Genomic DNA, 12,270 nt, shown 5'->3' with positions numbered 1-12,270 from the left:
TGTACACTCAAGACACGCTCCATGTATGGCCACTAGTACAGAATTAATTCTATATGTTGATCTGACCCGCCATGCCAAAGCGCCAGCGCTCGCTCAGCAGTCTGCCGTCACCCAGGCAGATGCGTGCTTCTCGTCCTAAGCGAACGCAGCTCGTACATATTTGGCTTTTTTAAGATTTTTTTTTAAGTTATTATTTTTTTAAGTTAGGTTATTTTTAAGTTAAGTTTTTAACTTAGCCATAACCATATAAGGAGTCCCCAAAGCAGCTATACGTCCAAATATGGAGTGTGTTGCATCAATCACAAACAAATCACTCAGCTCCATATATGGGCACAAAAGCGGGACAGACAGACAGACAGACAGACAGACACACACACAGACATGATCTGCTAGGTCTCATAGTAAGTGCTCACTGCATTCGCAATCACTGCGTTAATAATTAAATTCAAAATAATAAACAATAAAATCACAGAATCGAAGGTTTTAAGGTCATGATTCACCAGGATCCTGGATGGCTTGATTATAGGCTTAAAATAATTGATATAAGTATTTTTGTAAATCTCTATGGGAAAAATGAATGGCCGATCTTTTTTTGGCACCAGAAAACCACGCCCACTGCTATGCCCTGCCCTATACGGTCAACCTGTGTCATATTCCTGTGACTATGAGGTTGTAGCCATGCTGGCATGGTAAAGCCACATTTGTATACCATTTACCACTTTGTAACAGTGGAGAAATATGATAGGAGTCGTGTTTTTCCTGTTTCACTTTCAGCTACCAACACGGTTGGTGAAGTATAAATTAGGCTTGAGAGGACTGCTGACAAAGGAAATTGTTGTTTCACCTTTTCTGGACTGGTTGGTAGACTGGTTGGTAGCAACTACACAAGCCTCAACAAATGCCCGCACAGAATACAAAACTCTGATGCTGGCATTCAAAGCAACCAAAGGTATGGCTCCCCCATATCTTGCAAGTATGATTGAACCCTACAAACCCTCCCGCGCACTCAGATCAGCTAACGCAGGGAAGCTGGAAGTACCCTCACTAAAAACGCCGGGACAACGCTCCACACGTCCCAAACTCTTCTCCCTTCTGGCTCCAAAACTGTGGAATGCACTTCCCATGGCAGTCAGAACTGCAGCATCACTCCCAATCTTCCGCCGTAGTCTGAAAACCCACCTTTTCAGACTCCATCATGGCCCATAGCACTTACTCTACCCTAGATAGCACTTCTGTAGACTTAGATAGCATTTAAAACAGACTTATAGCATGTTATGTAGACAGCACTAGAATTGCATTGTATATAGTCATAGCACGCCATAGTACATATGTATAGCATAGTAGTATATATGTATAGTTTATACGTATAAGTTTCATTATATAGATATTCCACTGTTACTTTCTTAGCTTACGCATGTTTCATGATGAATGTTTTTATGTGATGTATTCCCATGCTTTTGTTCTTGCTTAATGTAAGTCGCTCTGGATTAAGAGCGTCTGCTAAATGCCTAAATTGTAAATTGTAACTGTAGTGTACTGTTCCCAAGTGTAAGAACTAATTCTGCCAGTCTGCCTTCTCAGTAAAGGGGGCAAACCTTTGGAACTCTTTGCCTACGGTTCTAAAACTAGAGACTGATATGTTTACAAAGGACTCAAACTATGGCTGAAATCAAATCAAATGTGCTCACATGTATAGTTTCTAACTGGTTACCTGAATGATGATGAAGTTAATGTAATGGTTATGATGTTGATGTAAAATATTGCTAGTATATATTCCTTATTTATTTAATTTTTTGGACTTAATTATTATAATGGGTTTTTAGACTAAAGTGTTATCGTATTTTTAGAAAAGTCTCCTGTGGACAGGTGTTGAGAACTACTCAATACACTGTAAGCAACGCATCTACAAATTGTGCAATATATAAACATAATGTAACATATGAGCACTCACTGGTTATATACTCAATGAAAACACCCTTGCATTAAACATCTCTTAACGTGGAATGAGAACAAATCTCATCTCGGTCTGTTTCATAAAACAGAGAATGTCAAACATGAAGGTGATAATATTGCTTAAGCTTTGTATATGATAATCAGAGCGTGCCTATAAAGAAGCCAAGAGAGAGAGAGAGAGAGAGAGAGAGATGCAAATATTGACTGGTTTCTTTGGCCTGGCTTTGCATGTATTTTCACAGGTTTAGCATCAGGTATGCCCAATTGGATGCTGTGTAGTTGGATGGGAATCCTGCTTAGATGAGGTTGATGATTGTCATTCACAACAATAAAGTAGAGGGAATGCAGACCTCTGTCAGGGCAGGGCAAGTGTGTTCTGAACTCGGCCTGTGATTATAAAATAATTACAAAGACTAACATAAACATTTTGTTCATGGTGAAGAAAATAGAGGCGATTAAGTATTTTTGCCTTTCTAATTATGTGATTCAAGTACAGTACATTCAAGTAGTGACTATATCAAAAGAATAAACAAAATCAAATGCAGATATCAATATTTATTCTCAAAAACATTATTATACATATTCTTAACAATCGTAATATAGCCACATTTTTATAGACACATTTTTCATCAATTTATCATAAATACTATAACTACTAAATGAATATTAATTAATGGTCATTAAACATTTTCTTGATTCAGATTTCAGTTACAGTAAGAAAGATGTCAGGGAATGTCCTGTGCCCTGGATCCAAAAAGATCTATAACGATGATCTTTTGCTCATAATATGGCTGCCAGTACTGATCTGTGCCTGGGGAATAATGGGCTATGGTAGCATATACAGACCAATATGCTTCAATGTGTTTACGTCATGTCTACCAGTTCCAAGTTTCCAGAATGCTCAGGCAATGTGACAGTATAATGAAGTTATATGCTATTCTTGTTCTTGGTAGTGTGCTTTCATCAATAATCCAGGCCTTTATGGTCTTTGTTTTTGAAGACAGTGCTGAACAGTCAAAATCATGAGAATTGGACTATGAACATGCTATTTAGGGGTCAACTGAGTCAGTTAAAACCACAAATTTAGATAGTTTCAATATTATGTTCGACCATTTGTGTACACCATTGTACTAAAGAATGACAACCTATTTATGTTTATATGTACCAAAGAATGACGATACTAATACAGTACATCTATAATTTTTCCGAAATAGCAAATGTGATGTGTTTTGAGCTTGTATATCTGCTATTTTCAAAAAACTTTCAGAAACGGGGTTCTAAAATCTAAATGGCATTTATTTGCTTCATAAAACACAAGTTTAATGAGACTATAGCGAATAACCGAAACGTCCTACAGCTAGCAGCAGGGATCTATGTGAGAGCTTTGTTTAAACGTCCTAACAGCTAGCAGCAGCCCTGATCTATATGAGAGCTTTGTTTCCGCTTTTGAAACGGTCAGACCTTGCTGTAATACACTGCCCACTCCTTTTTCTCTACATCATGGGCGTGTCCATTAGCTAACATGTTTGGCCCTCCGTTGGCCTCTGCGTTCTCCTGGCCGTCTGGCTGATCCTTTCTCAGAGCCAGAGGAGGCTTACAGGTGTGCCAGTTCCACAACACTTTATTCATATCATCCTGGGCTCGTATACCAAGAAGCTTGTCTTCATCGCTTCTCTTGTCTTCATCCTCAGCATCATCGTCATCCCCGCTGGACTGATGGCGGTGGATGCTGCGCAGCTCTCCGCTGACGCTCTCAAAGTATTGGTGGATGCAGACCTTGGCGAAGCTCTTGGCGTGCTCTTTGCAGGTCTCATCGAACAGCTTGCGCTCAATGTCGATGTAGTGTGACCAGTACTTGGTCTTGAGGAAGGCAGCCTGAGTGAAGCATGGTCGAATGGCCCGAATCATGAAGGCCAAGAAGGTCATTATGAGCAAGAACAGCCATCCACATGCCTGCAACAGATATGTGATGTGTAGCAGATTACGGAACATAGTGTAGGCTACCATGTAAATTACTTGGAATGGGTGTCTATTGATAAGTGTATAGATGTATTAATGGGCGTGTAATGCAAAGAAAATCCCCTGTGATAAAAGAAAAGGCCACAGCCTTTCTATGCCAATAAAGGGTTTGCAGTCTAAATTGTTTATTTGAGAGGAATTGTACACAGAGAGAGTTTGTTCAAATGGAATAAAAAGATGTTTGTTTATATGTATATCTTTAAATAATAATAATTTGAGGAGATCTCATGAGGCCCCTTGACTGTTTGAGGCCTCGAATGGAATGGAAAGCTGTGTGTTTATGTACAGTATATATAAAAAAAAAAAGAATAAACACACACACAAAGGCCTAACCTTGCTTACAGCAAAGCACAGCCCTGTGTGCCGCCTTCAGAATACAATATGTGGAAAATTGGCAAACATTTTGTGATTATGTACGGTCTGGGACACGTGAGAAGTGAATGGTTGCCTAGACAGAACCACGAGCAATTTTTGTAGCAAGTTGGGAGAGAATTAGATTACTGCTTGGCTCTGAGTTTGTAGGCCACTGCTGGGGTGCAGGCTTCAATGTTAGGTAGCAAGATATTTGCATTCCAAGAGCCTCAACCTTTTTCTGTCAGTGTGTGAGCCTTTTCTGTTTTTCCCCACATTTTTTCTATGGACATACAATTCGTGGGAGAAGAAAATATAACATTTAATCACATTCCTTATTCATTGATATGTGGCTGCATTTATCCATTTGTAACTCTGAGAGGGTTCAAATGGACCCTTACAGATCTATTAGGTAGATTCTCTTGCAGAGTAGATTGTCTTGCAGAGTAAAATGAACACTGAGGAGTTTACTGTGTCGTGTGTACATGGAGAGCAGTGATGACCACCTACCTGTGATATACACTTGATGTATCGTGTTGCTGCCTCTCGCACATCATCCTGGTGAAACAGGTCCTTGCATGGGATCTTTGCCAGCAGTTTCATCCTCTCTGTCTCCGACATACCGCTAACGAGACTGGTGTTTACCAACTGTTCAATATCCAGGTTGATGCTGAAAGCACACAGGAAGCTCTTCCCATCCATCAGAGTCACAGATACCCACACCGCGGGTGCTATCAGGGAGCGCTGCGTGATTGAACAGAACATGTAGCGGAGGATTGCTGGGTCCTTCTTCCGTTTCCCCATGGGTCTCTTCCACTCCTCGGCGAGCATGGACACGTTATTGTTCAATACAAAACCTAACATAAAGAACCATATTGGTGGAATAACGAGTAGTCCAATCCCATAGCTGTAGTTGTATTCTGGTATACATGGGCAGCTGATCTCAAAGGCAGCATACATCTGTGCACTAGCGAGGGCCATTATACCACAGATGCCATTCATGAAAGACTCCTGGTTGGACTGGAGGAACTGGAACATCATACGAAACTTATCCATCTTGAGCGTTGTTGTATTTGCTTTTCAAAATTATCAAATCTGCAGTAATGATTGGACAATTGTTAGAAATCAACCCATGTGAGAAGCAATGGGCCACAAGAAACAAGTGTGATCTTAACCATTTTTGCTATGCCCGTGAAATATGTCTAGATTTAATGATTATGATTCGTGTGAACCATAATTAATAGATCTATTCTAAACTTACCACATTTAAAACACACATCATTTTAATGATTTGATGGACAATTCCTGGCAAAAATAATTCCTGTGCAATCAGTTTTTGATTAAATGCAAAGAATTCCCATCGCTTACCCAATGTCCTTTAGAAATTCCTCTTTCCAGCGTGGAAATATACTTTCAAACGTAGGTCTGTACGTCCCCTTGGATGACTCTGTCCATTGTGGAACTCTCTACAGAGATGTTGAAAGCAGACCGCATCATTTGTCATCATGCCACTCCCTTCACCTGTTCTCCAGTGCTGCTGTTATGTAACAATCACATCTCTTTTCACACACCACTTGTGGTGGAAGAAGTACTTTCATGTTTTACTTAATTAAAAGTATCAATACTGCAATGTAGAAACAAATGCTTCATGAGTAAGAGCACAAAAGTATTGGCATCAATATACTAAGTATTTGTACCCAAAGTAAAGGTACTCATTGTGCAGAATGTCCCATTTCGTTTCACCAGTTCAAAATGTATAAGAATCTCGATTTGACGCATTGTGAACTTGTAGATCGTCTATTTTCAAATGGCCGAAATATAAATATATGGCTGAAGTGCACTCAAGTACATGTAATTGAGTAAATGTACTTATGTTACTAAGTGTACTAAATGTTACTTTACACCAATGCACACCACACCCGTTTCATAAATAAATTAATAACGTGCCTTACAGATTCTGCTCAATTATGCGTTAACATAATTAACTTGGATTTTCTGAATTGGGTTAGTAAGTAATGTGATTTATTTAAAGGTAGACCTACTTGAAACATGGCCTGAACAAACATGTTGAGCCGTATCAACACAATATTCTAGACATGCAAAACATGGCCCCAGCCCATTCAAATGACAGTGGCTTTGGCTTTGTGTGAGTTGTTCAGTCAATCTGTTTCAGACAATGCCAACAACAAAAAATGTTTTCCTCAAAAATGCACTTTAAATTTAAACTGTAAAAAACATTTATCATGTTAAACTACCACAGTGTGTGTGCGTGCATGCATGCGTGCGTGTGTGTGCGTGCGTGAGACTTTTACCCATAGTCAAATAAATCCATAGTCAAGGTATAAATCCATAGTCAAATCATTAGTCATGGTACAAATCTATGTACTTAAGTGTGCACTAACAGAGGAACTTTGTGTATACTACATGCCTGCCTGTCACTTTTGGATCAATAGTAAGCTCCTGCTGTGTAAAATGCATCCAGGCTGACAACACGCCATCGTTACATAGCCGACACAGCAACAGTACGTCTAAAATTGAGGACTTCCGTTTGACAAAACAGCAACAATTAAACGCCCAATGCATTCTCTATGGCAATAGCACAAACTTTGGCATGCTACTAGTCCTACATACTTAAACCTATTAACTCCATTCTAGCCTACTTAGGTTCATCTTACGGTGGACATGTTTGCCTGAAAAGGAATCTTTGAAAGGTGTCATAGTTTTAGAAATATAGTGCTTTCAAATTTGAGACTTTTAACATGGGGCTCAATGGCAGATTTTGGCACGTTTTAAAAAATCACTTTCACCTAGAAACTCCATTCACACTTTTTATTATTCAGCTTACTGTGGAGACACATGCTGGAACGTTTTACTTTGAAATGTTTTGTAGTTTCTGAGTTATTTAACTTAAACGCCCAATGCATTCTCTATGGCAATAGCACAAACTTTGGCATGCTACTAGTCCTACATACTTAAACCTATACCAACCCCATTCTAGCCTACTTAGGTTCATCTTACGGTGGACATGTTTGCCTGAAAATGAATCTTTGAAAGGTGTCATAGTTTTAGAAATATAGTGCTTTCAAATTTGAGACTTTTAACATGGGGCTCAATGGCAGATTTTGGCACAAAAAGTCACTTTCACTTTTTATAATTCAGCTTACTGTGGGCACACATGCTGGAACTTTTTACTTTGAGGATCTCTCACACTTAAAGACTTGAGACAGTCAGGGAGACACAAGGCATGGGGGCGTATTACCTTTTGATGGATAGAAACCATGTCTCATATAGGCTACCATTAGGTGTTTGTTTAGCGGTGCACTCTTTGATAAGTTCTTGGCCAGACATCTAGTAATAATACTCCATGATATTATAATTTTAGGTCTATCAAATTCATTCAACTCCTAGGACACAATATTACAAAGTAAATGCATGGTCTATATCAGATTCTGACAACATAAAGTATAATGGTGAACTGTACAGGACTGCAACAGGAAGTGTGCTCTCACCGCTCTCACCGCCAACCGTTTTTGGCTATGCATCACACAGAAAAGGATCACACCATTGCACACAGGGGCACATGCAGTAACACAGGAAATACGTGACGAAAGATAGACAACTTACAACTGCAGACTGAGACTAACAAAGCCTATTGCTGTCACTCACACTTAGTCTAGTTTCCTCCTCTCTGGCTATTCTTTGATGGACAGAAGGTTGTGATATTCTACATCAATACTGGTAAGTTCTATTGTCACAGTAGACAACAATTAATTACTGACAATAGTGTGCACATGAGGAGGATACTTTAAAATGATGTTAAATGCCTAAATTGTAAATTGTAAGGAAATGACATGACTTTCTTTGCATCAACCTTATATACCAATATGAACATGTAATCTTTTTTATACAATTATTTTCATTTGTTCTTATGTCATGGGAAATGGAGAGCTATTCTTTTAAATCTGTACACATACTATTACAGTATTATGGCAATTGTAATAATCAATACTGAGTATGGCTTTGTTCTGTATGATCAATTCCCAGACTGAAGATTCCCAGATAAAAGATGCAGGATACTCTCCTTCGAGTGTTTCTGGTGGCTCTGGGTCTGATCATCTATCCAAGGGACGACCCCAGGATTGACGAACTGGATAACAAAATCACATTAGACATTCAGCGTGAAGAACGGTTGCTGAGAGAAGGGGAGAGGCTCGACCAGGAAGTGGCATCCATCCATCAGAAAATGACAGAAGTTGAAGAAGACGGACCTCGATTTGACCTAAATAACTTTCACAAGCAACCAAGTGAGGCTGAAGTTTCCATTGAGCCTGACAATCAAGGTGCTGAAAATGATATGTTGCCAATGGCAGAAGATTTAATTCCCATTAACTACAATCATTCCCAACTAGACAAAATCTATGATAAGTTACCAACTGAAGATCATACAGGTATACTGGATCTACACATGTCACGAGAGGATGCGGGTAAACCTGAAATAGACCCAAAGACTCCCCAAATAGACCTTGAGGAAAAACCAATAAGTGGGCCCCATGTAAATGGACAATTTAAACTGAATGGCGATATCCCCTCTCCAGACAATAAAGAGACAGCTTCCTCTCTTGGACCAAGTGTGTTATCGGGGCTTGAGATAGGGGAAGTCTTTATTTCAGAGCAGGAAATAAGTGAGGCTGAAGTTTCCATTGAGCCTGACAATCAAGGTGCTGAAAATGATATGTTGCCAATGGCAGAAGATTTAATTCCCATTAACTACAATCATTTCCAACTAGACAAAATCTATGATGGGTTACCAACTGAAGATCATACAGGTATACTGGATCTACACATGTCACAAGAGGATGCGGGTAAACCTGAAATAGACCCAAATAAGCCTCCCCAAATAGGCCTTGAGGAAAAACCAATAAGTGGGCCCCATGTAAATAGACAATTTAAACTGAATGACGATATCCCCTCTCCAGACAATAAAGAGACAGCTTCCTCTCTTGGACCAAGTATGTTATCGGGGCTTGAGATAGGGGAAGTCTTTATTTCAGAGCAGGAAGGGTCACAAATACAACTCCTTGCTAAGACAACAGAGGAAATCCATGTAGATATGACTATTACTGACTGGGAAGAGGACTACTTGTGGTACATATGCAATATTTTCTCATTTGTCTCCATGATTCGTTTCTTCAGAAAATGCCTGTCAAGACATTCTCAACAGAAAACCAAAGTTGGTAGTGCTGAAGATACTAACATGAGAGTACCGGTATACATCTCTGGAGAAGTGCTTGTGCCAGACAGCAAAACTCTACAATATTTTCATGCTACATGCATCAGAACTTTACCTAATAAGTGTTGGACCACAGGTGATTTTTTGAATGAGTTTGCAAATGACCTATTGCAGACCATGAGGACCACAAATGACATGAAAGGCATGATGATAGAAGACTTAAAGGTGGTGGAGGACGTGAAGGATATATACGAAATCATCGTCCCATTTAAACCATCAAAGCCATATAGTTTTCAGTGCCAATTTGGGAGCGACCTGAAACATTATCGACAAGATCTACAAGATTGTGGTCAAATTAAGATCGTGGAAAATGTTAAGAGTCAAAATGGCTGCCACTGTGACAAATCAAACTTGGGAGATGATGTTCTATGCCTACTCCATTGTGAACATCAGACAGGCTATGAAAAAACAGATGTTTTCAATGGCCCTCTATGCATGAAGAACACCCCTTTTCTTTCAAAAACTCAAGTTATTAAAGGGTTTCAAAGTACTATTAGAAAGGCATGGGCACAGATTTCCCATAAATATGAGTTTGAACTGAACTTTTGCAACTTAGATGCCGCTGGTGCTCTGGTAGTTCGATTCAGATCCGGGAAGAAGATACGTTTCAACATCAACCCTGTAGTGAAATTGAACACAGATGCTTTTTTCTCCGCTTCTTGCTTCTCAAAAGACTTCCCAGACACTTGGTGGCCACTCTCCCTAACCATCCTGGAGGATCGTTTCTTAAGACATCTCTCCAGAAGTCTACCTCAAAACTCATGTCACATTCAGGCTCTTGAAATTGTACTTTTCCTTCACAGAAAGCAAAATGCACTGACAGGAAGAAGTGCACTTGAAGATTTTCACTTCAAAACCGCCCTAGTGCATCTGCTTTTGAAAACCGATCCGCTGCAGTGGCATCTGGACTTATTGGACAGTAGGATGAAGGAGTTGTTGGCAGCCATAGGGGAAAGCCTTAGGCAGAGACAGCTGCATCATGTTCTTATTGGGAACCCTTTGGCTCAAAATGACATTGAACTGCCAGCTGCTGTCGTTAATGCAAAGCCAGTGAATCTCTTCCACCACCTTGTGGTCAACGATACCCTCTACACCAAAACCTTTAACCATTTCCATGAGATGCTCAAAAACAGCCCTATAGTAATACAGGATTATGTGCCAAGTTCAGTACACATACACAAGAGCGCCATGGGGTGTGTTTATTCCAGTTTATAAGAGAAATGTATTTGGGCACACAAGGCTCTGCAATAACCAGTTTGTGGAATCCGTCATTGCTGCGGGTATAGAGTTCAAATTGTTGAGGAAGTGATACATTTCAGTGATTTATACTTGGTTGAACCGGTGTTTGGTCTAGTGAAAATTAAAGTTGGTTTCACAATAATAAACTTTATTTACAATACAATGTAACCAAGTTTGCCAGTTGTCTTACTTGGTTCCTGTCACTCACTCACGTCAAACTTCAGTAGACAAGCCAATGATCAACCCTTTACAGGTCTAAATCCCAAATGAGAATGCACCAATTATGTTTGGGTACATAGAATTAACTTAGTATGCATGCTGTGATGAGTCAGCCTGCCTAAAATGAACGTTCAGAGAAGTATTGTATTAAGATGATTTTTATTTGATCATTTTAACAAGCAATACATTTTTGAGAGTTGGTCAATTTTGACACATAACATTCAAGCAGTGATATTCCATTTAACTCTATTTATCCTCCCAGTGATTTAGGAAGTCAGCATAGTTCTCTGGTTCTTCCACCATCTCAGGCCCAATGCTTTTGGACTGAAGCATTATCTTGCTACCACCATCGGCAACCTCCCAAGGAGGACTGGACACCATAGTTTTGGATGCTGTGAAAGAATATGAAGACATGTTTTACAGAAAGACTGCTTGAATATGAAAATCTGTTGTAGCATAATGCCATGAATTACAAGAAAAGTAGCATTTCACTTTCTTTTACAAAGCCACTGGTTCTTAACCACGTCAAGTAAACCGGGTCAGCTCGGTACAAATCCCTTTACTGAAAATTGAAAGACTGATGGCAATTTGCATTCTTGCTAAAGCTGATGCAGTTACACTGTCACTACATTCATTCATTTGGGCCATCCTGTCCAAATAAATAAGGAAAATGGCTCATCTACAAACATTTAAGCTTCCTTGAGCTTGTAGAGTTGCCATTTTTTGGTGTGTGTTGGATTAAAGTAACAGAACAAGTAAACGTACTCCTTGGCTGCAGTGGGGAGCAGGAGTCAGGACAGCAGGCGCAGGCAGAGTGTTTGTTATACAACTCCTTCCACCTAAGGAAGAGGGAGAGCAACTTAGGACATTTTGGCACATAGATTACATACATATTACTGCAAACGTGAACTAACCTTCCTTCTCGCAAGTCAAAATTACATGTCCTTGAACTTGGAGTGGCTTCCAATTTCCCCACACTTATGTCACAATGCAGGTACATAAGCTGCAAGCAAATGAATACAAAGTATTGCATTATTAGTCCATTACTTCGATTCCCCATGTTATAGCAACTACAGCTCAGACTATACCTTTGATGGGTTACTTAAAGTATCCTTAAATCTGAAGGCACCAATGCAAAACTTTTGTACTGTCCTTGGAGTGTTTTTAAGGAGCTTGAACTCTGACTGTCCAGTCAGCAT

The 12,270-nt window shown here is 39.6% G+C and overlaps 2 protein-coding genes across 3 annotated transcripts; one reads left to right on the top strand and one right to left on the bottom strand.

Moving 5' to 3' along the window:
* Window positions 1–3,349: 3,349 nt before the first annotated feature.
* Window positions 3,350–5,815, bottom strand: calhm1b (calcium homeostasis modulator 1b). 2 transcript variants are annotated; one of them, XM_080759164.1, is made up of 3 exons: window positions 5,692–5,815; window positions 4,834–5,418; window positions 3,350–3,906 (listed from the first exon to the last, which is right to left on the bottom strand). In XM_080759164.1, exons 2-3 carry the CDS (start codon window positions 5,377–5,379, stop codon window positions 3,409–3,411), a joined length of 1,044 nt encoding a protein of 347 aa, XP_080615290.1. In that variant the 5' UTR covers window positions 5,380–5,418; window positions 5,692–5,815; the 3' UTR covers window positions 3,350–3,408. The 2 variants fall into 2 exon arrangements, with proteins under 2 accessions (XP_080615290.1, XP_080615291.1); XM_080759165.1 differs by having other exon boundaries at window positions 3,350–3,828.
* Window positions 5,816–7,967: 2,152 nt separating this feature from the next.
* LOC308310578 (inositol 1,4,5-trisphosphate receptor-interacting protein) lies at window positions 7,968–10,947 on the top strand. The gene is made up of 2 exons (XM_080756964.1): window positions 7,968–8,061; window positions 8,368–10,947. The coding sequence occupies exon 2, from the start codon at window positions 8,390–8,392 to the stop codon at window positions 10,826–10,828; it is 2,439 nt and encodes an 812-aa protein (XP_080613090.1). The 5' UTR covers window positions 7,968–8,061; window positions 8,368–8,389; the 3' UTR covers window positions 10,829–10,947.
* Window positions 10,948–12,270: the final 1,323 nt, after the last annotated feature.

This window comes from Protomyctophum bolini (assembly GCF_963924005.1).
Source record: "Protomyctophum bolini genome assembly, chromosome: 3".
In the NCBI taxonomy this organism is placed as follows: domain Eukaryota; kingdom Metazoa; phylum Chordata; class Actinopteri; order Myctophiformes; family Myctophidae; genus Protomyctophum; species Protomyctophum bolini.
The sequence above is the reverse complement of the archived record's forward strand: the minus strand, read 5'-3'. Positions and strand labels throughout refer to the sequence as shown.